This window comes from Haliotis rufescens, unplaced genomic scaffold (assembly GCF_023055435.1).
Source record: "Haliotis rufescens isolate VD_foot unplaced genomic scaffold, xgHalRufe1.0.p SCAF_2, whole genome shotgun sequence".
Classification (NCBI taxonomy): domain Eukaryota; kingdom Metazoa; phylum Mollusca; class Gastropoda; order Lepetellida; family Haliotidae; genus Haliotis; species Haliotis rufescens.
This window is the reverse complement of record NW_025963890.1, coordinates 16404967-16432519: the sequence shown is the minus strand read 5'-3', so window position 1 is coordinate 16432519 and position 27553 is coordinate 16404967. Positions and strand designations below refer to the sequence as shown.

The following is a 27553-nucleotide window of genomic DNA, read 5'->3' as shown; positions in this document are numbered from 1 at the left end:
TGCGTTTTCTTGCCTCGGCAGCAGAAGTAGGATATGTCAAACACTGGCGAAGCGGCGACAGACCACGTGGAAGCAATATGTAACTTCCGGTCCGGAAGTCAGGATTTTGGCGGGGAAATGTCAAAGTTGATGTAACATTTGTTCTGATGTGATGAGATGAGTGTTAGGCATACCCTGTGAAAGAAATCAACACGTGCAACTGTTAAGAGTTTATTGTGTTTGTATCAAAGCCTATCTTCGTAAAACCGTTGGTGAAAAATAATATTATTTGAAGTCGGTGCAAAGATCCGCCTCCGTTGTCAAGTGGTAGATCATCCGCCGGGAGAGCGAAGGTCCGAGGTTCGACATCTTTCCGAGGCAAGGGAGTAAACAGACTATAAAAGTCCAGTTTTAACTTTTGCCGAACTAGTCCGGAATTATGGAGTTATATCTTGGCTGGACTAACGTGTCTATGCACAGTCCAATCAAAATAGCGTAATTTTGGACGCGACATTAACCCCATTTCACCTCACCTCAAATGAATAAATTCAATCTTTTCTGTTTTAAGACAGGTTAGGACCTCTTTCTAAGACAATGTCCCTTGAGTTACGACTAGCATGTTTAGTGCTTAGTCTTGTAAACTGATGTACAAAAGAAAGCGTACACTTAAAACATGGACTTGACCAGAGAATTACAAATGTTATCAACACGCAAATAGGCTCGAAATAGTCGCTAAAACACTGCAAACTTCCAAAGGTCCAAAATTCAAATATGATATCCGTATCAAATACGTCACCATGGAATAACCATTTACTTGTTTGTTTCATTGTAGCCACCATCCAAACTGGGTGTATACTTTCTTTAGAGTATAGCTTTTATCAGTTTAGTATGACTATACTGTTTGAAAAATGACGATGGAAGATGATGTTTTTACAGTTTTTTGACATATATATAACAACAATGCTGTCAATTGGTGAACATAACAGATCTTATCCTTTCATTTAGTTTTGCTTTCAGAAGAACATACATGAATTTTGTTAATATCGATATCTATTTGATGGTTTAAGTCCACATTTTTCATGTGTACCATTGAAATAACAATACACGAGTCAGAATGAACAATTAATTTCATAACAAGCAGTTGTATTTATCTGGAAGAAAACTATATGTTTGATAGTATGGCCTTGACGACATGATATCAGGACAAGGTGACACGTTAACCGCATCCAGACGGTGAGTCAACCGCAAGGCTTTTATCATCAGAATGTTTCGTCCATCTGGTTACCATTTTCATCTTATGAAGAAACATTCTCAGCGGCAAATGTGGTGCTATTGGCTTTGATAAGCGTGATAAAATTAGCTTCTTTGATAGGATGTACACTTTCCTGTGCTCTATGTTTCTGGGCTTACTTCATTAATTTGTTTGTATGTTGTTTAACGCTGCATTCCAGCGATATGACGACAGCCGGTAAATAATCGTGACCCGACCAGACAAACCAGTGATATTATGACCAACGCCGTCCGACGGGCATGGTGACCCACAATCAACCAAGTCATCGAGCCTGACAATCCTTTCTTCAACTCGTACGAAAGGCATGAGTTGCTGAGGACCCATTCCAACCCGGAGTTCATTAATGTCACAGTTTAGATGTACGCGTGGCCCAGTCGTCTAATGCCCCTCAATTCGATGTGTGCCTTAGAGGTGCCAGAAATCTATTATCGTGGGTTCAAATCCCAGGTTCGTCCTTAGTTTGCCAGCATCATGCCAATGCTCACCAAGTGGTATCCGTTTAAAACCCGAATCACTTCATTCTTCCCTCCCACTTCAACCTGACACGCCGTGATATTTATCATCGCTAAAATACTGTGGCGTTAAACCAAAGTCACTCACCCACTCACTCACTCATCCCTGGACCACCCGTTTCCCATACCACATTGATCTAAAAGACACCAACGTAAAAAATGCATAGAAAATAGTGCTCCTTGAACACATACACCTCGTGCTTCCTTTATACGTAGAGAAGCGAAACCATCATTTAATGCAACAACGCATCACCAGGCAAAAAAGGCTGTCTCAAATGTTTAATATTTTTAACGCTTTCAAAAAATACTTCGTTAACGGGATTTGAGCGGATTGCACGTTCAATATTAACAGCACACAAAAATCAGCTTCACAAGCAGAGCGTACTCCACATCGTAATACCATGTGTCGATCTTGTTTTTACAAATGTCGTTTTTGTGGACATCGCATCCATAGACGAAGTGAGCATTAGGAAGGCACCGCGTTTCTGCAATGGTCGTTTTCAGTTTCTGCAAATTGCCACTAGGTCTGATTGGTTGTGTCTTGGATTCGCATGCTACTGTTGGTGTTCACTGGCTCGAGACACGGTTCTCGTGTAGACGACGTCTGGGCATGATACAGATACGTTAATCTGTGTTTGATAATAACTGTCTCAAGCTTTTCTTGGAAACATCATTAAACAGATGGCCGTTTTCGCGTGGTGTGGTTGTGGCTATTGGGAGTTATGGGTATTCTAGGAGACGATGGCTCTCATGTTACGTGTTTACCATCTCGGGTGTCTGGGAAATAGGGGGAAATTGGGGGATCCATCAGTTAAGCTTATCCCCCCGGGTCAATGACCTCTCGCACTGTAGACGTGTGTATACACGTGGATTTGTTTACAGCGCTTCGGAATCTCAGAATCATCTGCGACTGGGAGGAATGTAGCATTTACATTTGTGTCACATTTGATTATAACGGCAAATAAATATTATTGGAACGGTAATGTCTAGATGTCATTGACTTCCAAGCTTATGGTAAGCATGTAATTGTCTTTCAGATGATTTCTGTGTATTTTGTTCATTGATAATGTATGTGAGTGCGTGTATGCATGCTTGCATACTTGCATGTACGCGTGTAAGTGCGTATGTGTATGCCTACTTTTGTGTATGCAAGTGCGTGTGCGTGTGCGTGTGTGTGTAAGCGTTTGTGTGTGCAGACCGTTGAAATAAAAGGAATTGTCTGCCACAAAACATATATTGTTGCAATGTTGCAACTGTCGCCGTAGTGACGTGTAGTAATGCAATATCATGTGTCATGTTTCCTTGTAAGCAATGAGTTTTGGTCGTAAATACTTACGATACTGCGGTAGTATCATCGGTGCAACTTGTGTGATTTTCAAAACAGGAAAGTGGATGGCAAATGATTTGAGGATAGTGAAATTCGACATTAAACCCAAACGACGGGAAAAGCGATTTTCACACTGTTGGGGGGCAAACCACTTAAACATTTTAAGAGTTGCCTGGCAACGACAGAAGACCACAGAAGGGTTATCTCGATGACATCCTCAACCAAGGGCGACGTGAACTTGAGATCGAAAGTTAGTTTCCCTTCCTATGTTTCTCTGTATCGCACAGCGTTTGATACATGTGTGATCTGGAATAAACGACATGCACCATAGTTATAGTCTTACCATACTCGGTGTATGTGTTTCTAAAAGTGAAAGTAGATCCGCTATCAAAGAGAGCTATAATCATTATGATTTAACACTATAACCAAGAAGATGTAACACTATAGCCAAGAAGATTTAACACTTCAACCCAAACGATTTAACAGCACATCTACAAGAATTTAACACTATAACAAAAAAGATTTATCACTAAAACCAAAATGATTTAAGACTTTCACCGAAAAGATTTAATAGCACAACCAAACATATCGAACACTATAACCAAGAAGATTTAACACTATAACCAAGAAGATTTAACAGTATAACCAAGACGATATAACACTATAGCCAAGAAGATTTAACACTATAACCAGAAAGATTTAACACTATAAGCAAGACGATTTAACACTATAACCAGAAAGATTTAACACTATGGCCAAGAAGATTTAACACTATAACCAGAAAGATTTAACACTATAACCAAGACGATTTAACACAATAACCAGAAAGATTTAACACTATAGCCAAAAAGATTTAACACTATAACCAAGACGATTTAACATTATAACCAATAAAGATTTAACACTATAACCAAAACGATTTAACACTTTAACCAAGACGATTTAACACTATAACCAATAAAGATTTAACACTATAACCAAAACGATTTCACGATTTAACCAAGACGATTTAACACTATAGCCAGAAAGATTTAACACTTTAACCAGAAAGATTTAACACTATAACAAAGGCAAAAAGAAATAATAAACCAATTACCATAGTGACCATGATGAAAATACTCGGGGACTAAACAGTTCATTTCCCGTCCTTGTTTTAAGAAAGTATAATGTGACGTAACCCGAAGTCTTACTCCGTAGTCTGCGCGTTACAACAATTGTGTTGGTGCGTTAAGAATTTGATCAACAAAGTATTTTTGCAGGATTAAGTTGGCGCAAACATAATTATTTGAAAGAGACCAGTGGAAACAAGGTCCCAGTGGAAACAGCATTGCTTGCATCTATGAAACTAATGACACTCAGAGTGAGTGACGGTATAATCTTCTGTATTATTTATACTCATACAGTCGCTTGCTCGCTCGTTCACCTCACTCACTCACTCACGCTTTGTGATCATAAGATCTTTGTGTGTACAAACGCCTTACCAACCAACCAAGCGCTCATCCAAACTAACCCTCAAGTCACTCACTCACTCACTTCACATGGTTTCAATGCGTATCATCGAAAGAAGATCTTTGTAAAACAAATTGCAAACAAGCCCCTACCTCCTGGCTCATCCAAACTTTCCTTGGGGGTGGTATAAAGTTCATATCTGTTTCCAAGACATTTACACACGATCAGGAGGATATGTTTTATGAAAGCAGTAGTCTGTTAAGTGGCTGCATATGTTATCAGCAAATACAAAAAAATCCAATATATACTTGCACATACACTTGCGTCATTATGATTTTGAAATTAAACTCCTAATCCGTCCAGTCAATAAAGCGCGTCTAAGAGATATGTCATTAATAATACTCTTCGCGTAAACAAAGTTTATTTTAAACAAGCAAAGAATTTTCCCCAGAAATATCGTTCAGGGTCCACTTAAGATAATCTGGACGATAATCACAGCGAGCTGAGCCCAGACATTACACAGACACGGGACAGACATATCTGTGTCAAGTTATTAAAATCTCCAGCATCTGTCAAAGGATAAAAAAAACTACAGCCATCCGTTCGAGCAACAGCAGCAAGCGTGGTAAGAGAAAAAAAACGTGAACTGTAAGATTGGTGCTTCCGCATGATATTTATCCGAGAAATGCTTAATATCTTTGTTCTGATAGCATTAATACTCTTGCCACAAATTTTCACAATCGTTCCATGATAAACTTTGAGGGATATATTTTTCTAATTATACTACTTTGACGTGTATGTATACTCTGCAAGACAAAGAAACGCAAAAGTAGCAAATTCGTGTTACAAACATCTAGTATAATACAAAATAAATACCAAATATGAATTGGTCATTGCTTCATGGATTGGGATTAATTTGTGTGGAAAGAAGGAGATACTGCAGAAATTTGGTGAAAAGATGTAAAAATCGCAAAAACACAACCACGTGACAGCCTGGCGCCGAAACACACCAACATGACATGCACGTGCAACATCACTTGTTGGGGTATAAAAATGTTCGGTTTCCATTTGTATGTCATCACAAGCTTACAGCAAGTGAACAGTAAAACCAGGCCACGACTGACGGAAGCCCAACGCAACAACGCCATCGTCCGACTGCAAAGAGGGGAATCATCTTCAACTGTAGCCAGGTTTTTCCACGTAGCACCAAGCACCATTACAAGACTGTAGAACGGTTATCAGACACACGTGACATGTGACCTTCCCAGATCCGGTCGACCACGTATAACTACAAGAGCACAGGGAAGATTTATACGGCTACGTCCCTTACGTGAAAGAACCACCACGGCCACCTCTACAACTACGGCAATACCAGGATTGCGTAGGATATCAGCCCAGACAGTGAGGAACCGTTTGCGCGCTGAAGGTATTCGCGCTAGACGACCAGTTCGAGGTGTCATTTTGACGGACCTGCATCTTTGGCTGCGGCGTCAATGGTGTCAAGGTCACAGAGTATGGCCACAACTGCGATGAAGACAAGTTGGGTTCAGTGACGAGTCAGTAGCTGTCGTGTTCACATGGAAGGACAGATTTGGTGGTGGCAGTGTGATGATGTGGGCAGTCATCTCCTACACTGGTAGAAAATAATTGTTCTGTGGAACCTAACGGCACAGCGTTACATGGATGAAATTCTTCGGCCACATGTCCTTCCCATTATACAACAAGCGAACGTGATTTTCCATAGGAAAGAAACATGTGTTTATAATTAATATTTGCATTACGAAGTACCATTGGGGAAGCAAATATATTCTGAACGTGGGTTCGAAAAACCCGATTGTGATTCGTTGTTTGTCAGCACCATATCCTCCCTCCACCTACCTAGTATACATTTACTAAGTCTTGTTGCTTTCCTGCCACATATCGGGTGAGTGAGTGAGTGAGTTTGGTTTAACGCCGCTTTTAACAGTATCCCAGTTATATCACGGCGTGTCAGCTTAATGTAGGAGGAAAGCCCAAAGTGATGCAGCTCTCAGACGTTTACCACTTCGGTGAAAACCACGAGCACGAGTATGATACTGACAAAGCTAGAAACATAATCGGGGCGAACCGGGATTCGAACCCACAATCATAGGTTTCTGGCGTGCCCAAGGGACGCAACTCTGCACAGCGAATAGCGGCGCCTTAGACGACTGGGCCACCCGTGCGCCCCCTTAGTTGACTTATCTTCTATCTTTGTTTAAGCAATAATTTATCTTGTTTGATCACTATTTTATCTTCTTTTGTTGATAATATATTTCTTGTTTGATTGATAATTTACCTCTGTTTCATTAATAAATTTTCTGTGCTTGATCAATATTTCATATTGTTTGATCATATATTTTCTTTTTTTTATCAATATCAGCGTTTCATCAGCACGTCATGCACATAATTCATATCTAGTTAGGATGCACATGTCGCTTGTAGAATTTCTTTTCAATATAATTCACCTGTCCATTCTATCTCCTCTCCTCTTGTCTTTTTCTGAGAATGTTTTCCCTGCAGCTAATAATCTGTTCTAGTTCTTCTTCCCAACACATCATGCTTTTCGGTGTGGACCGCCTCCGTGGTCTAGTGGATGTAGCGTCTGCCCGGAGAGCGGAAGGTCGTGGGTTTGAATCCCGGCCGCGTCATACCGAAAGACGTTAAACGATGGTACTTGTTGTTTCCTTGCCTGGCTCGGCATTTAAGGGGATAAAACGAGGACTGGTCGGCTCGGAGTCAGCAGACTGTGTCTGAGTTGGGTATCCATGTTAAACTGCGGCATGGTTTTCCAGTGGGCTAACACCATTAAATCGGCGTTATCCACACACACAAGCACACACACACACACATGCATGCACGTCGCTACATAAGTGCAATTATCTTGAACGCGACGTTAAATCCCATTTCACCTCGGCTCACCCTCTCTCGGGGTGTGTATTCCTCTCATTTCGTGGTTCTTTGTAGTACTTCTTGTTCAACCGTCTGTTTTATATAATATATATATATATACACACACCGAGAGAGGGTGGTTCTTTGTAGTCCTTCTTGTTCAACCGTCTGTTTTATATAATATATATATATATACACACACCGAGAGAGGGTGGTTCTTTGTAGTCCTTCTTGTTCAACCGTCTGTTTTATATAATATATATATATATACACACACCGAGAGAGGGTGGTTCTTTGTAGTCCTTCTTGTTCAACCGTCTGTTTTATATAATATTATATATATATATACACACACCGAGAGAGGGTGGTTCTTTGTAGTCCTTCTTGTTCAACCGTCTGTTTTATATAATATTATATATATACATTAGGACAATGCTTCAGGACAATTACACACCGGTAGTGTGTCCTAGAAATTGAATGTTTCTACCCATAACACTTCTGCAAATGCTTACGTCCTAAACTCACAACACCATTAAATCCTTGATCAAATCATCCGATGTACTTATCTATGCTAAATATAGAAGACATCCCCTGAGGTCAGTTTCTGTATAAAAACAACTTGAGCCATATCCGTTCTACGGAGAGCTCCACTTGCACACTCGTGTCAATGCATTGCATTTATGTAATTTCGAAGCGATGTGACTAAACAATTCCTAGGAATAGGATCAACCACAGGACATGAAGTGCATGTTATCAAAAGTAGTGAGAGTTTTTGTTTCTTGCTTTGCGCATTTGTCGCTGTCGATAGCCGTCAATCATTCATTCGTCAGTTATTAATATTGACGTGGATTCGGCTGTATATGTATTTTCGAATATATTCAGAGATAGATTTACATTAGTTATATATTGCGTGAATTGATTTGGTGGGCGTGCTGTAGGGGGAATGTGCCGAGGGGTGGGGGTGGGGGTGGAGGTGGGGGCTTGCGGTTAGAGAAGATTCATTGTGTTGGCAGATGGGTTGGAAGATAAAGGTGTTGTTGGATGATGGTCATTTTATGACCATGTAGGTTAGTTTGGTTTTTTGTTGTTTAACGCCGCACTCAGTAATATTCCAGCTACATGACGGTGGTAAATAATCGAGTCTTGACCAGACAGTCTAGTGATTGACATCATGAGCATCGATACACGCAATTGGGAAACGATGACATGCATCAACCAAGTCAGACAGCCTGACCACCGGATCCCGTTAGTCGCCTCATACGACAAGCATAGTCACCTTTTACGGCAAGCATGGGTTGCTGGAGACCTATCCTACCCCGGATCTTCACGGTTCTCCTTCACTTGTACAGATCGTTAATACGCTCTAAACTAGACTATGGTTCCATTTAGAAAAATTTAGAAACACTATCCACAACCAAGGCCAAGGATCTGTCCTTTGTCAAACCTGGTTCCACATAATCGCCTTTTACGGCAAGCATGGGTTGCTGAAGACCTATTCTACGCCAGATCTTCACGGGTCGACCGTGTAGGTGAAGGAACGGTGTACATGTTTGGGTTAAGTTAACGTTGACATTGATAAACGGTGGGAGGAACATGAGTTGGTTGGGGCACGGGATGTTTGCTAACGTATTTGAGCGTGTGTAAGGCGTCCATGTGTGAGTTACGTTAACGTTGACGTTGATAGGGGGGTCCATGAGTTGGTAGGGGGACGGGATGTGACAACTGGCTAACGTATTTGAGCGTGTGTAAGGCGTCCGTGTGTGAGTTACGTTAACGTTGACGTTGATAGGGGGGTCCATGAGTTGGTAGGGGGACGGGATGTGACAACTGGCTAACGTGATTGAGGATGGGTAAGACGTTCATGTGTGAGTTACGTTAACGTTGACGTTGATAGGGGGGTCCATGAGTTGGTAGGGGGACGGGATGTGACAACTGGCTAACGTGATTGAGGATGGGTAAGGCGTTCATGTGTGAGTTACGTTAACGTTGACGTTGATAGGGGGTACATGAGTTGGTAGGTGACGTGATGTTTGGGAACGCAATTGAGGATGGGTAGGGCGTTGGCGTTGGCGTTGGGAGGGGGCGGGGTGGGGGGTGGGGTGGGGGGTGGGGTTTGGGATTGGGCTGGGGGTGGGGTACATGAGTTAGCACGGGGTGTGATGTTGGATAGAGGGAGATGTAATTTAAGGGTGCGAGGCGTACGTGTGTGGGTTCCTTTAACGCTGACAGGCAGGTGGAGATACGTGAGTTGGTAGGGGGAACGATGGTGGGTTCGGGAGTGCTTGTGTTGCTTGCATATGGAAGACGTGTGGGTTGTAGGGGTTATAGGATGGAGGGTAGGAGATGGTATGTGGGTTCTTAATGAGACGGGATGGAGGTTATTTAAATTAGGGAAGGAGTCTGGGTTGCTAACAGAACGGGAGAGAATGTAATTGGTTGCTAAGGGGAGGGTGTGTTTGTGTTGTTGTTTCATTTCATTCAAACAACACAAAATGTTGTATTTGCTCAAACATCGAAAGCCACGACTCACCAGTCTAACAATAACAACCCGCTCCAAGGTTGTATTTCAAAACGGCTCCACTCCTACCGGTCTTTCGGGGGCAGCAACCGAACATAAGAGCTATGTACAAGCTTTACACCGTGTATATTTCAGTGATCCGCGGAAGCACTCTTGTTGAAATGTCAACCCCAGGTCCCGTGTCATAGCGAACACGAGACATCTTTCGTCACGGCAACATCCATCATGTTTGGTGATCATACGGGTTCAGTGTTGTTCAGTGAGTACGCCTCATGTGAAGTGGCGTTGACCGTCAAATATGTTAAACGTTCCTTATGTATGTTTATAGAAGTTGTTGATGGTTCCCCTGTAAACAACGCCAGACCTCCAAGGTTGAAGTGATTCAGCAAAGGATTTCAGATTTGTCCTTTGTTTTTTGTTTTTCAGCAAATATCTAAAGAAAACAAAGTCTCGACGCTCTGATTAAAAACAATGCCTTTGAACCTATATATAACTAGAACATCATGGTTATCAGTGAGATACGTTTAACAAGCAACCAGCACAGTGAACAAAATCTCAAAACAAAATGTTCATACAATGAAAATCTGCATCTCCTATCTGCATCTTAATAATACAAGGTTTGTATTATATTGTGTATATCAATGTTAATAACTGTCTGTTATAACTCGTCATATCCATGCTTTGTAGCCTGCCACTTGTGGGTGTTTATGTACAATAAATCTTCTTCTTCTTCTTCTTCTTCTATTCTTCGAGCATGTCACTCAGCCATACATGATTGTAACTTGTTTGTTTGTTTTTAACGCTACAATTAGCAATAGTCCAGCTCAATAACGGCGGTCTGTAAATAATCGAGTCTGGGCCAGACAATCCAGAGAGTGATGTCATTGGCATCTATCTACGCAACTGGGATACGATGATATGCATCACCCAATTCAACTAACCTGACCACCCAATCCCGTTTGTGGCCTCTTACGATAAGCATGGGTGGACCCATTCTTCCCCGGATCTTCACGGGTAGGTTGTTACTATAGCAGTAGTATGGGAAGTCTCACAGTCCCTGAACCATATTATTTCCCCTTCGCCCAGCCCTCAATCTATAACCCTAAATGAAGCAAGTCTAGATTTTCCACAGGTTCTGAATATCCAATCTCACTGGGGCTCCTTTTAAATCAAAGGTAAGTTTGCTAATGTCTTTCAAACATATATTTTCAGAAACTAAGCGTTAGTCTATAGTACGGGGTATATATATAACTAAACAACCGTTAACGACCCGATTCTTTCATATTACTATAGTTAAGCTGTCATTGCATGACAGATTGAGTTTAGTGATATGAAAGAACCGGGTGATAGTTAACCTTTTATTAGTAATACATTCAAACTTGCTCAGAAGCTGATACAAAACCCGGAAAATGCGCAGCAAATGTCAGTGTTAATGTCATGAATATAGTTCCACCAATTGTATGGCTTTGTCGAGATGACTTGATTTCACTGATAACAGGACCAATAGACACAATAAAGAGGAAGACACGTAATTGTATTGAAAGCCTTATCAGAATACCTCTGCATTAAAGAATATAATAACCATGTCATTATTACTAGATTAGAGTTGCCTTATTGAAAAGTCCAAACAGTGGACATTTCACAGTAAGTCGTTATTGGTCAGTAAATAAAATATGTATCCCCATATGTAAGCAGAGTTGGGGTACATATTTTATACCAATAACGGGTTCCTGTGCTAAATTCTTTTCTTTTTTTTAGAGAGTAAACTCTCTGTTTCTTTTTCTTCTTCTTTAGAGAGTAAACTCTCTTTTTCTTTTTTTTAGAGAGTAAACTCTCTGTTTCTTTTTCTTTTTTTTAGAGAGTAAACTCTCTTTTTCTTTTTTTTTAGAGAGTAAACTCTCTTTTTCTTTTTCTTTTTTTAGAGAGTAAACACTTGGAAGACACTTTAACGATCATCTTAGCGCTAAGATCGCTTTGTGCAAGTGGGCCCTGGTTTACACATTATCCAACCCCTAAGTATTAGATGTTCTTACCAATCATTTCGACCCGTATTAAAATAATAAATACATTTTTAATAATTTTGTTCAAATAAGCCTGGAACGGGCAAATCAAAGCCCATATATATGTACAGTTATAACTGTTGCTCGAGATTTTTTTGTGAATGATTAAATCTTGTTCCCTCCCCTACTTCCCATGAAACAGACAAAACAAATACGTCTAATACGTGCATAAGACAATAGTGTGTCGTTCATTCCTGGGTCTTGCTGTCGTCCGTCCTTGTATAATCATTTCCTGTCAATAGCGAAGTCTCCTGGAAGCGTTCACTCGCTCTCGCCGCACGCCCAACAGTCACGTGACGCCTCCGTCACTGAGCCAATTAAAGATCGGGAAACCCGACACCGCACCGCGCTCAGTTATATGAGCGTAAGGAAGCGAGCGAGCGCTAATGCCAGTAGTCGTCGATTTCTAACTATAAGCAAAATGGATAGCTCGTGGATATACTGTGTGATATGTGCTCTCCTAATATTCTCAGATGGAGGTAAGTAGCATTTGTACATTTCATGTCAATTTCATGAGAATTCCCACGTGACATTGTCGATGCTAAGATCAGCAAGATGGTTCTGCAAATCAAGCATCTGTATTGTCATGGTAACAGGAATTATTTGTATTTTAAGTTCATTTTTATAAATGACAATGTCTCGTGTTGATTTTGACAATCAATCAATCCCAAATGGTGCTGTTCAATTTCAAATCGAGACGAAATTGATTCGTGTTAATATCCAATGAGTTCATTATATCAGAGTGTATGAGTCACAATAGGGTATAGCTCCAGGCTGTCGCCTGCAGATTATAACAGTTCTTTGTCTCATAGAACAAGGAAATGGTCCAATAACTTTACGCCTAAAGGAGGGGCAGTCCTTTCAAAACATACATGAGTCGGGGGTGACGAGAATCACAGCTCATTGAATACTGATAGTCTTGTTTGCTTGTTGTTAAACACCGCAACTGATAGTCTTGATACTGACATGCATAGTATAACGTGTGTGTCGTACCATGCCTTTCCAAATCATTTCAACTGATATTGATATTATCTTGACATGATGAAATATTGTGTAGCGATTAAGTTTCACTTAACTAAAACCAGTCATGATATCGACATGGAATAGACAAATAAACATGTTTTCGGCAACATATTTTGAAATTATACGTACTTTAAATTTATATCAGTATACATGTGATATCGAAAAATACACAATGTGAAATACTCAATGTAAAAATGAATTAATAACACATTTTGAGATTATAAATATCTTTATAACAATAATGATACAGCATTAATTGGACTTAATCATTGTCGTATTGTATCTGGACACTGCCATTGACCAATGGCAACGTTTCGTTTAACAAATAAGTTTCAAAATGTTACCAGCCATTCAAAACAGCATCACTCTCATGTTTTGGGAAGTCATCCTTTCCATGAAGCCGAAAAGGCACATATTCAATGCCACCGAGGCACAGCGCTGAGGAGTACAAGGAGGGTGGTGCTTGTAGCGGGGAGGAAACAGTGAAACTATAGAAACTGTTACAAAATACGCTACACGCCTTTATTAGTCAGGTGTCATGTTCAGCTGGGGATGTAAATGTTCTAATATATTATCCCGTTCACGGTCCGCTGCATCTGACAGTGTCACGACTTCCATCTATGTGTAGTAAGCCCCTCGAACAACAATGATGCTGTGGCCTCTGTAGCATTACCATGTGACACGACGCGATGACAGTTTTCATGACCTCACTATTACGTTACTGTGTACTCCCACTGACATTTGAAGACATAATAATCATTATCATAATCATCATAATAATAATCATAACAATCATAATCATAATATTAATCATATTGTTATTATTATTATTATTAACTGCCAACAATGTACTATTAGAGCGAGCGTTGCAATCAGCAATACGCTACATATACATATTATATATTCCGTTTAAAAAGTTTACTAAAGGAGGCTCAAAATACATACAGTGTAATTTGCGCCTACGTATGTATATTTTTTGTGTGTTATTTACGTACTTACCTTAAGGCTGTTACATATTGCTTTTTGTAGATTGCAGTGAGTCAGAGATTAGGTACACGTTTACCATCAGCTAGCCTAAGTTAAAATTGGACCTGGTCTGAATCCTTATGCTCGTTATGTTTACGGTTTAAACCCTGACACGCCGTGAAATAACTGAAATACTGTTCAAATCATTACTCACTTATTCACTAACCACTGTTATAATGGGAATAGCATCCATGTCCTAAACTACGTAAATAGTGGGTGGGTGAGTTGGGTTTAACGCCGCTTTTAACAGTATTCCAGTTATATCACGGCGTGTCAGCTTAATGTGGGAGGAAAGCCCGAAGTGATGCAGGTCTCAGACGTTTACCACTTTGGTGAAACCCACGAGCACGGGTATGGTGCTGACAAACCTAGAAACATAATCGGGGCGAACATGCATCACTTTGGGCTTTCCTCCCACATCAAGCTGGCACGGATATATGTGGAATACTGTTCAAAGAGGCGTCACATAAACTCTCACATTCTTCATATCAACCAACCCTCTTGTTCGTGAAGGATCTTTAAATAAACCACCTATGGCTGTCTATTGTACCAGACACCATGGATAATCTGCTTAAACGACAAAGTAACTGTTATAAAATTGTAAGACGCACGCACACACACACACACACACGTGTGTGTGTAAAAATATATGTGTGTTTGTGTGTATGGTGCGTGTATATATATATATATATATATATATATATTTGGCAAAGGGTGAAATTATTTTATAAGGCGTTGCGTACCATTCGGCAACTGACATCCATAAAACGGAAGAATGACAATAAAACAGTACAGTTTTACTGTTTTACGCCTCCTGGCTACACTGAGGAAGTAAGATAGAATAGTGATTGGGGGTGTATGACGTTGGGATGGTACCAGTCATATATAAGGTTTATCTCTATGTCTGTATATATGTCATCTTTCAAAACTTCTATATGGGATGCATATGTACATGGACGTAATCTAACACAGTTTATGAGACCCAGATTGCCATATCTTATCAGGGTGGCATATCGAGTGTTTAAAATTAATATACAAAACGTCAAAATAACAGTTTGGCACTTGACATCACTGAATAGGCCCGGGGATCTCCAGGGAGACCGGTTATCACAGTATGTTTGTTACAATAGAAGTAGAAGGTCTGTGAGGCAAGGTTGGTATAATCAGCTGACAATCAAAGCAAAATGTTAGTTTATATACAAGTTAACGTGAAAAGTTAACCATTTACCTTCAATAGAAGTGAAAGGTCTGCGAGGCAAGGTTGGTATAGTCAGCTGATAATCAAAGCAAAATGTTATTTGATATATAAGTTAACGTGAAAATCATTTACCTACAATGCAACATGGAGACAGGTTTTAGTTTTACGCCACGTCATCAATTTTAGTAAATGTTAAGGCATTATCAACACGATACTCTTAGTAATACGATTTCGGATTCGACTCCGTGGATTCAAACGTGCCTAAAGTGTGTTTTAACATGTAAGAGTTTAACGTTCAAGCAATCAAATCACATTTAGGAGTACGTCATATATGACAGTGTTAAAATGTGACCACATCTCTAAGTGGTTTAGTGACCACATCCCAAGTTTCAGCCTTTTCCGTCTGGTCATGCTGGGAAGTGTTGAACTGTCGCCTCATCCGGACAAGCTTACCGTGACAGATATTGTGTCAGGTTGTGTCACTGCCCGTGACTCTCTTAACTACTTGAGGATTGCTGTGAGGAAACGAGTGGCAACGTATCATTGACAAAATGGGAAATGCATGTCTCAATTATTCATTCAGCGATTGTTTGAAATACACAGTAACTAAATAACTGTTAACACCTTCACTACTTTTTTGAATACTTGTTTCCTGATTTCTTAGATGTTAATAGCTTTAAATTTGCCTTTATTAATTGAATATAAACAAATTGAAGGAAATAATTAAACTGTAATTAAGTTTACAAATGCAATTGTATGTGTGTATAGACATGTGTTATTTGTTATTTGATTTTTAAATTGTTTGTTAAACTTTTGTTTGTTCAACACCGCACTCGGTAATATTCCAGCTGTCTGACTGCTGCCTGTAATTAAACGAACTGGATCAGACAAACCAGTGATTGATGTTATGAGCAACGTCCCACGTCATCTAAATGCTTCGTAGGACTAGCTTAGCATGGACCTGTTATAACTGGAATTGTTTTTTTTAAATTGTTTTGTAATGAGATAGTGCGACCCTTTCATTGTTTACCATGTAATGAAAATATTTTGAAAATATATGCTTTTCTTACTTTTATCTACTCTCAGCTGCAAGTAGCGGCTTGTTTATCCAGAGCAATCTATGGGCTTTCAACACAAGGTGTTGTTTTATTGCTCTTAAATTGTTTCTTGCAATGAATATTTAACTTCAGTCATATTACCAATTCACACACGTCTTCAAACAATGGCAGTGCTCATACATATCATGTTTTATTCATACACGCCAGTAAGTTTATGGATATCTCCACATCCCTTTGTCACATTACAATAAAATTATAAAATATTTTTTTTCTGTTTAACCCTTTAAATTCTTACTAAATAACATTACTTTAAAAGCGACAACAACCAATGTTTTTTGTAAGATATCAGAATCCATTGTAAAATTCCGACTAAAGCATGCGCATGGATCTATGACTCACTATCAAATACTGATAATACATGGAGTTGATACAAGGTGTTCGCGAAAAGGTGAGCGTATCCTGACCGACGGTGACACCCGTCACAAACACATGCAAGGGCATGCCAATTATTCAGTTGTTCACGGGAACATAAGTCAAAATAGGGAATTATATCGGACATCATTTTGTCACTGATGCATCTATTTAAAAAATATGTCCTCCACGTATCTATCATAAAACTTTTTGAAATCTTCACTGAGGCCCCGGATGTTGTAACCTTGATCAAACAACCCAGAGACAAAATACACATGCATCATTTCCCGAATACAAATAGCTTATCATATTTTGAAAACGATAGGCGTGTACACGTTTAATTTCTCTTACACTTTCAAAATACCAATCAACAAACATCCTGTCCACTTCAATCTGTTTTTTTTTGGTTGTAAAGTTTACATTCATTAAAACAGTATTAGTATAATGCATTTTAAGCTGCGCAATCACCTTGTGCGCATGCCCAAGACGACTCAAGAGCATTCTATAATGAATCCAATCCTTCATGTCTTTGACGTGTTTACTGAGGATTTCAATTAAGGGCATCAGTCTCCCCAAACAGTCAAAACATGTCGCAATCACGATACAGCCCGATGGCTTCAGCGTATGTCTGTTTGATGTCTTGTCTGGAGTGTTGACATTCAATTGACCTTTAACCCTTGACCTAACCTTACACTCAATTCGTGATATTGGTAGTTTTAAAACGCCTATTAAACTTTCGTACTACGGTGGTTATTTTTTCAAGAATGTAAAAATATAAACACCATGCCCAGTTAATGTGGATGGTGTGGATTTATTGTTGGTTTGTAGACTAACATATAGTCTCTGAAATGAACATATCGTACAGAAAAAAAACAGTTGTTCAGTTATCATAATAAAAATCTAATAAAAAGGGATCCCAGTGATTCTCTTCATACTGCAGTAATCTAGACTTGCCAAACATTATAGACTTGCATGGGCTGTAGTTGATATAAATGTATCAGGGTCTGTAAGACAGACTAGTTGGTTTGTATCTCTCTGTTTTCTCCTTTTGTTCAAATTCTTCCTTCCTCTTCCTGTTGTAAGAATATACATTTGTCAAATAACATCATATCATGATCAACCATTACTCATTTATATCTCACATATCAATCCCTGTCAGGTTACGAGCTATAATAAGCATAGGCACCCATGTGCCAACATTAACATTCCACATTTCTTCGGTGTGAAACAAACGATATTGGAGCAACATACATATATTGTCTAAGTAGATACAATTTATGGATGACGTGTTATTTACCATACTTTTATAGCGACGTTTCGGTGTGGTTCCTTATACCGCTGTCAGGGAAGACTAAGGACTTATACCGAAACGTCGCTTTTACAGTGTATTTAAGAAGTTGTTTTCCATAAATTTGTCTACTTTGTCATTCGCCAACTATGCCTATGAAAGAACGGTTATGGGCCGGGAAGGCGAAAATCAATCCCTCAGAGTTAGAAATTACGTTCGCCTTCCCGGTCATCACAAAAATTCTTATTATGGCAGATGATCGCCTTCCCGGTACTTGTTAATTACAAAGAAAACACCAATGAAATGAGGACACTATTTAATCTGGACACCCGGGGAGTCCAGTCAAAACCTAAGTTGTGTGCAGCCTCTTGGATGTATTCAAAAGCTCTCACGTAAGCACACTCTGCCTTGTTTGGTAGAAGACAGAATACAAGAGGGAACATATGCTCTTGAAACTCAGCATGAATGTTGTACACTTAATCTGAGTTCAATGGAAGTTAGTAATCACATTCTCTGAGTTCAATTTTAACAATTTTAGTAGATTATCTCTTACTTTATTTTTCCGTCTCACGAGTTCAATGGAAGATAGTAATCACATTCTCTGAGTTCAATTTGTTTTATCTCTTTCTTCACTTTTCCGTCTCACAACACCCCAGTGTCCTCAATGTATAAGTTTCCGTTGTATACATAACGAGGGTACACATCACTGATCTTTTCATTCGCCTTCCCGGTCCCCAGTCCCTTACCCCTCCATTCGCCTTTCCGGTACTACTGGTAAATAGATTTTCGACTTCCCGGCCCGACACCGAAAGAACACGTATTGTCCTGTTTGTTACGGTGACACACCAATTGCTCTATCCAAGAACCATTTGTGTGCGAATATATGTGATGGCCTATTCACATGTGTTATTTTATGACATTGTCAAAACAATGAGAATGTAAAATGGCCGTCCATTGTAGACTTTTGTCCTAGCTTTATTGTTATGGCCCATTGTCTAAATAACAATAACGTTTATTACACAGACGTGGTACTATACTATATGTAATTATGCTGTAAACACGTAATGTAGCAATGCTGTTTCAATTGTCAACATGCTCACAAAACATAGGCTGATGTATATTTGTCAGTGTGTGAAAATAAACACACCCATATTGTTTTCACAAACATTTAGGGTCTCATATAAAATCATGTTGGTATGTGTTTTTTTCTGCTTCTTTTCGCATGATGTTCTAGGTGTGGTAATTTTTAAAGTTTTTTATTAAAGATACTGATGCTAAGAGGGGATCAGACTAGTAGTTTTAGTGACGATGTTTTGAACCACAAAATAGATTGTGTTGTTTCAATGTCTTTGTGAACAATATGCAAGTCAAAGTAAAAAAGACTTAGGCGTCTGCGTTCATTCATGATGGCTGAGTTTTGAGAGCTATCTAATCAAAGACAGATGCTTCAGAGTGTCTTTGTGGTACGCTAAACGACAATCTAAAACGAATGGCATATAGTATTCAACGCGCATAAAAACGTTGTCTCTATGTAATAACAAATCTCTGTGTTGTAAACTCCTGGAATATTCACTGTTTCAGTGAAATATTTAACCTAAAGACCTATATGTAGCAGCCTTCCTCTTGCCTCGTATATTTGGAAGGATGGCTCAGCGTCAAAATAGATCTTCATGTCTTGGTAGTGTGTAACATGATGAAAGAGCTACCCGCTCATTAATTCAATCCAAAAAACCGTAACATTGTGTCAAAATGTGGAAATAAATATGAAAATAAGTACAAACAAATATTGCCTTATATTTGTTCCTTTTTCATTTAAAAAAATGTGCCTGTAAGTACAATGTGCTCACTGTGTTCCGGATTAGAATAGGTCCCCAGCAACCTACGATGGTAGTAAGAGGATACTTAATTGAACTAGTGGTCAGGCTCGGCTTAGTTAATTGCGGGTTATCGTACCCCGACAACTTGGATCATTGCTTATGATATCAATTTCTGGGTTGTCTGGTCCAGAAACGAATATTTACAGACCGCCGTCATATAGCTGGAACATTGCGGAGTGCGGCGTTAAAAAGCAAGCAAGCAAACAAACAAACAAACACACACAAATAACCCAAAGTATAGCTATTCCCTTATTTGTTGCCATCAGTATTTTCAAGCACGTTTAATTTGGACAGGGCCATTTGTACCGTTATCACTTTTCTACATTTCATGTTAGGGAATACTTTAACAACAGCATATATGTAGAAAGTTGAATATGATGCCTAAGCAAAAAAGCAATACAATTACGATATTAACGCGGGAGAAGAACATATACTTTTTTATCTTTCCAAAGGCATGTCTTTATGAGTCTGTATCAAATCATGACGTCAACATGCTTCAAGACAAGATCAATACAGTTAGGTTCACCAACATCCATTTGACACCATACAAAAGCATCCATGGATGTGGTACAAGACCGTGTTTATTTTAAATGAGGTATAGCCAATGGTTAACCGTTCAAACTGAGACGCTAATGTGTGAAGAAATAAAAGAGTGGTAGTGCAATTGGCAACAGCTTGCCAAGCAAGCCTATCTTAGAACCAACGTTAAATGTTTTCAAAGAGTGCTGAAGATTTCATTTCAAGTTCACACCATGGTTAGAGGACAGAAGCATACACTATTTCGACATATATTATTAAAATTAACTATTTCTGTATGGATAGATATAGAAGAAAAATGAAAAAAATATTGAAACTTTATTTTCGTAAAACCTTCAACGAATGTTGTATGGTACATGATAGATATATGGATAGATTAGACAGATACAACTATAAATACTATACATGGATATATGGAGAGATGACGGATGGGTGGGTATGTTCTTAATATATAATCTGATATGTAAAACGTGGTTTCCAGTGCCTATATTTAACGCCAAGTTAGACGGAAATGTGTTTTACTCTTGGTTCTAATTGGGCGTTGAGGAATAGTGTCAATGAAAGAAGTGACATAACCATGATATGTATAATCAACTCTAATTCCCGTGCCAGAATTGTTTTAGCCCTATTTATATAACAGAAATGGATTCTGTAAAACTTCATAGAGAATACGGATGAACTTTCATCAACGAAGGATGCCTTTGCGGGTCGCGAAGTGTTTCCATGACGGCTTCAATCATCAGCTTCCTAACAACACTGCACTGTTTCTGTTTGTCTTTCATATCAGGATCCGTGCCATCTTACCACGGATGCTCTTATCGAAGTGTCAGAAATAACGTGAATAAGAGTCTGGCCTTCAAAGAGCCCGGGGGCCGGGTGATGATAATACTGGGAACGAAATATTTCCAAAATTCCAAAAGAAGGAAATTATATTAAACATGAAAGAGGGACACGTGCAGTCAGTATCGGCATAAGAGCATGATATGTGAACTATTTACAGAATACACAGCGAGCTACGTGTATTTACGGAGTATCTGCCTCGAGTGAAGGAATGGCGTACACCATGAGGGTCTGACACCGCTAATTCACTAGGGACAGATAATCCTTTAATTCCGAGTTTGGAGTAGGTTAAAAAAATATTCTTTATCTTACTCTTCGCTTTAAGAAATAAAATTGAGAGAAACATGAAATGTCAACCGGCAGATAACTTACTGACGTCATGAATACTGGATGACGTCATATATTGTTTTCGTCAACGAAGCAATGTAACGCCATATCGTTTCAAATAACCAAGTGCATATTTTGGAAAATTGATTTCGAACTTTGTCCTTGTGTGGGTATAATAAGGCGTTATGTGTTTGTATCCTCTTTACACGCACGCCTCCCTGGCTGCCAATGTACATGATATTAACATGGTTAGAAAAAATGCCCTGAGTGTTTTTGTGTGTATCGTTTACGCCGCACTCAGCAATATTCCAGCTACAAGACGGCGGTCTGTACATAATCGAGTCTGGTCCAGTCAATACCGTGATTGACATCATGCGTATCGATCGTCGGAATTGGGATATTTATGTGTGTTTTAATTAGGTGATACACATACCGGTATGCCTGTTTTAATAATCTTGTCTCTGCACCATGGCCGTCTTGTAAGCATGATTTGGCAATGACCTTATTCCTGTATAATAATACATAATATTATATGACAAAAGATAAGGCATATGCTGTTCAGAGATCCGCTTTACTCTTTCCGGTTATCAAATCATCAAATTGAAAAAAAAGTCAGTTAAACTTAATTTAGTATCTTTTTACTGTACCCTACCTCGGTGGTCTTTCAACATTATCTCGTCTCAGTCATATGATGGATATTACATTGACATTAAGGGTCTATCAATGATACATATACGACGTTTTCTTGAAATCAGTGGCAGCTGATCCTGTGCACGTGGTCCTGTCAAATCAGGCGAAGTTAAGCGATGTTGGTCGCGGAAGGCAGTTGGATGGGTGTTCGGCAGTCTGACTCCTGGGAGTTTCTAGGGCTGTCCCACACTGAAGGACATGTAGCACATGTGGTGTCTCCTTAGGCAAGGGACTTGGTTTCAAATATGCCTGCTGTTAACCAATCAGTGAATGGGTACCCGGTAGGTTGAGATGGCCATGTGACTGTTAAACTAGCGCCTCACAGGTAGCTTGGCTTGTATACACCCTAGGGATCTGAGAAAGAAAATCGAGTGCACACTGATCCATTGATAGTAATAGTGGTGTTAGCGCTTTTCAGCATGCTTCAACGGATGGCCTATTGCTCAAAACAAATATCTATTATTATCATCATCATCATCATCATCATCATCATTATTATCATTATTATTATTATCATTATTATCTTAGGATTGAAATGAACAATGCAGTGAGGTATAATTAACATATTTATATTGTTCAAAATAAAATCCTTAAATAAACGAGATTTTAAAACGAAGAATATTCTTTCCAGATCTTTTACACCCTTCTCTCTGAAATATGCACAGAACATACGCCCTTTTAAAATAATGGTGTGTTTTAAAAAGTTTCTGTGTAAACCTTTTTGTTTACCTTCTTGTTATCGTGTTTTGAGGAGATCCATATTGCTATAGTGAAGCCGTGAACAGAGGCATGTACCATGTGTGTGATGCACTGGTTGTACCTGGGGCACATCACATGGGTGGTACGTTGTCATGAATCAGACATTTACAGTGCCCCAATGTATGCAGTATGTTCAGAGTAGTAGAGCATGGGGATGCCTCGTTAACGTCAAGAGACCAGTGTGTCTGGTTTACGGCGGTTGCAGAACAATGTTTATCTGCATATGTACGTCTGTCTATCCATATATCAAATCCAGTCATTATTAAGTCATTCATTCTTTGTTCCTTCTCCCACACATTTGTACATCTATCTATCTATCTATCTATCTATCTATCTATCTATCTATCTATCTATCTATCTATCTATTTTGAGTCTCACGATAAATCTCTCTCACTCACTCTCTCTCTATATATATTATAACAATATTATATATATATATATATATATATATTCATATAAATACATACGCACGCACGCACGCACGCACGCACGCACGCACGCACGCACGCACGCACGCACACACATATACATTCATCTATTTTGAGTCACGATAAATCTCTCATATAAATACACACACACAGACACACACAGACAGACACACACACACACACACACACACACACACACACACACACACACACACACACACACACACACACACACACACACACATACATACATACATACATACATCATTGTTTATCTGACTTTCCATTCAACATTGACCCCGTCTCATCACCCAGTTACAGTACATTTGTACCTCTATCTGTTAAGAACCTCACATATTTATCTATTCACCCATCCGTCATCTATCCATATATCCATGTATAATATTTATAGTTGTATTTGTCTAATCTATCCATATATCTATCTGTCTAATTACCGATTGATCCATCTACATCACCCATCCATCTCTTGATTTACTCTTTTATCGATCTACCTATCTGTGTCCATCCACGCTTGCACCCGTGAAGATCCGGGTTAGAATAGGTCTTCAGCAACCCATGCTTGTCGTAAAAGGCAACTAACGCGATCGGGTAGTCAGGCTCGCTGACTTGGTTGATGCATGTCATCGATCCCAATTGCGTGGATCGATGCTCATGATGTCACTCACTGGCTTGTCTGGTCCAGACTCAATTGTTTACAGACCACCGTCATATAGCTGGAATATTGCTAAGTGCGGCGTTAACCAACCAACCAACCAACCAACCAACCAACCAACTATCCACGCTTGCCATTAACCCCATGGAAGTGTACGCCAACAGTCACACGTCATACACATCCTGGATCTGCACTGCAGTGCTACTTAACCCTGGTACATACTATCACATGCTGCCTAATTACAAGCACTAACGTCATCCTTAAATGTAAGTCCTACACAGCCCTCGTAACTCGCAAGTCCCACTGACACCGGAGAACCAGCTGCCGCTGCAGCGATGACGGCTGAGTAACCCAGATATGAACCCGTCCTGCAGTTGAGAAGAAGTTAGATACTGACAAGAGATTATACCGTTCAAGCGCCTGTTTGCCTAAAGCCACGTATCCCATCAGATGTTCCTTCAGTTTGACATTACATTCGACAGTTCCTCTTGGGTAAGAGCGACATTGGGACTTGATAGTGCACTGGGATTGGAATATTATTTTATGTATGCCGGCATATGGGCGTGTTGTGGAATTTCTAAATTTCTAAATTTCTCAATCTGCTTCGCGTTGATGAGAAGCCGAGAGCCACGGAATTACTTGGACATACTGAGATAACACATTTTTGTACTGCGTTTGCTTTTGGAACTTTTTTAAATTCTCAGACGTCTTAAGTGCCAGAGTCTAAGGAACGCCCTCTTTGTAACAGTAAGACATAGTCAATGGAAACGACAATGATAAGGTTTCTGAAAACATCTTACATTATGTAACGTTCTTCGCGTGCTTTAAGTTGCCATGTGAACTTTTTCCTCCAACTTTCGGGGAGAGGAAAAGAACTATTCGTTACACTGAAGGCGCTTTGTCAATAACAAGCAATAGGTGTTCGTGCTGTTAGCGCCTTTCATTTCCTACAGTAATGGATGTCAAGGCTTCTTTGTACTTCCTGGAGCTGTAATTAAACACAGCTGATGTCCCCACACGATCTCCACATTTTTTCAGAAGCACCATCTTCATGGATGTAAAATGGACGTTGATTAATTCAACATGTATCGTACACACGCACACATTAGGAAACATACGATGCAGTATAGGACACACTTCATTCTGGAAGGATCTTTACGTAACGCAATACGATTAACCTTTCTTATCATTTTGATGTTTCCTGAGGCCTGGCCAATGTTGTATTTTATATTTTGCAGACAACTTTTCTTAAATTTTGAGAAACGAGAAGATTGCGGTGTTTGATCCAATGAAAAGTTAGTCAAAAGCTCAAGATCTTTCTTCTTCTTTTTAGCTCATTTTTTAAGATCTGTTATGTTGCCATAGTGATAAGATTTTCGAAGACACAACCTGATTTCTTTAGTAACTAACAAATGTCTCTAATTAATGCAGCACCAATCACACATATGGACAGGGCTAACACTAAAGTCTTGTGTTTCTAGTCATTTTTTGGCATGATATGATTTGAATACGGTCGTCCTATGTGTAGATTCGTTGCTTATATAACACTTTCTAAATGCAGTATGAAGTTTTTCTGTTATCAAGATACACCGAAGTTAACATCATACCTCACACAGCGTGCATCAGTTTTCCTGAAATCAAGCTGAAAGTGACGTCATGTAGAGACTTATCACAATTTGATAACAGTAACACATTATCATTAAAGATGCAAACGTACATCATAACATTAACCTTTGAATTCAGTTCATGTCTATGCAACATATGGAAAGCGTTAACTAACTAGCAGAATAACCTTCACCTTCCTTGCCAAAAACATGATAATGAGTTCATTAACTCAGAATGTCAAAGTTCAAGACGGCTTCTACTTCTGTCATACAATGCACTTACATTGCTACTTCACAGGCAACACTTTCAACCAGCATTCTGATATAATTATAATTACTTGTACTAATGCTAATTATGTTTATTAATATGCCCTCAGAGTTACATAGTGTCCGCATGCCGAGGGTTTAAAGTGGGGATATGGTTTGTAAAAAGTTCCTTTCTTTTTCGTACAATATACTTTTGTGTGACTTCTTTATGGAGATTCTTTTATGATTATGGTTAGGCTTTGATTTTTTCCCCACAGATAAGGATCATGAATCAGTTTAATTAAGATCGGAACACGTGAGTCTCTAGTTGAGAGCAATTCTGTTAAGACTATACATTATAAGCCATGATGTAATATGACCCATGACACCCATTTCCAGGCTAGCATGGGAAGCTCACCATACACAATGTGGGAACAGTTTTAAATCACTAATCCTTCATGCTCCACAATACTAAAACAGCTTACATTGTTGTGGGTATTGATTGAGTTAGTGAGTGAGTGAGTATGGTGTTACGCCGCTTTTAGCAATTTTCCAGTAACATCACAGCGGGCGGAAATTATACCCATGGGAAATCGAACTCAAGCCTTCGGCTTGTCGAGCGAACGCCTTAACTACTAGGCTACGAAACCGCTCCGAATTGTATTGAACAGATCAAACAAACGAGGCCCCAATGTATAATACAAACACATACAATTCAATATGATTATATCTTGTGTCCATACGTGTATCCTGCTAGTGCCCTGATGAAGAGAATTCCGATTATAAGAAATTATAGTTTACTACATAATAAATATTGTTTTATTTTCAAATTTGGCCACCTGGCATTAACAACTTTTAGTATGCCGACTTGATACACTAGTTCCTAAAGTTACCACGCCCGTGAAGATCCGGGCTAGAATTGGTCTTCAGCAACCCATGCTTGTCGTAAGAGGCGACTGTTGTTGTTGTTTGTTGTTTAACGCCGCACTCAGCAATATTCCAGCTATATGACGGCGTTCAAGAGGCGACTGACGGGATCGGGTGGTCAGGCTCGCTGACTTGGTTGACGGATGTCACTGTATCCCAATTGCGTTGATCGATGCTTATCATGTCAATACACATGTAACTGGATTGTCTGGTCCACTCTCGATTGTTTACAGACCGTCATCATCAAGCTGTTATATTGTTGAGTGCGGCGTTAAACAACAAACACGAAACCCCTCAAGTCATTTTTGCTAAACATGTTTATATCATGTACATTTGCCTACAGGTAGGTGTGCGTGTAAGAGGGTACAAACACATAACGCCCATTTATACCAGCCCATGGGCCAAGTTCAAATGGCAATTTTCCGATGCATCAGTCCTTCTGAAACAAACATAATGGCGACAAGCAATATTACACCATGTAATATATGGGGCGGTTCACTCAGTTGTTTTCATACACAGTTGCTAAAGATATCGGGTCGAACCGGGATTCGAACCCACGATCATAGGTTTCTGGCGTTCCCAAGGGACGCACTCT

General features: G+C 39.4%; 1 protein-coding gene across 1 annotated transcript in view; it reads left to right on the top strand.

Moving 5' to 3' along the window:
- Positions 1 to 12386: 12386 nt before the first annotated feature.
- LOC124135641 (adhesion G protein-coupled receptor L3-like) overlaps positions 12387 to 27553 on the top strand; it is a 68470-nt gene continuing 53303 nt past the window's right edge. The window contains exon 1 of the mRNA XM_046501071.2: positions 12387 to 12525. Coding sequence (XP_046357027.2) covers positions 12405 to 12525 — 121 coding nt within the window. The 5' untranslated portion in view covers positions 12387 to 12404. The remainder of the gene's footprint in view (positions 12526 to 27553) is intronic.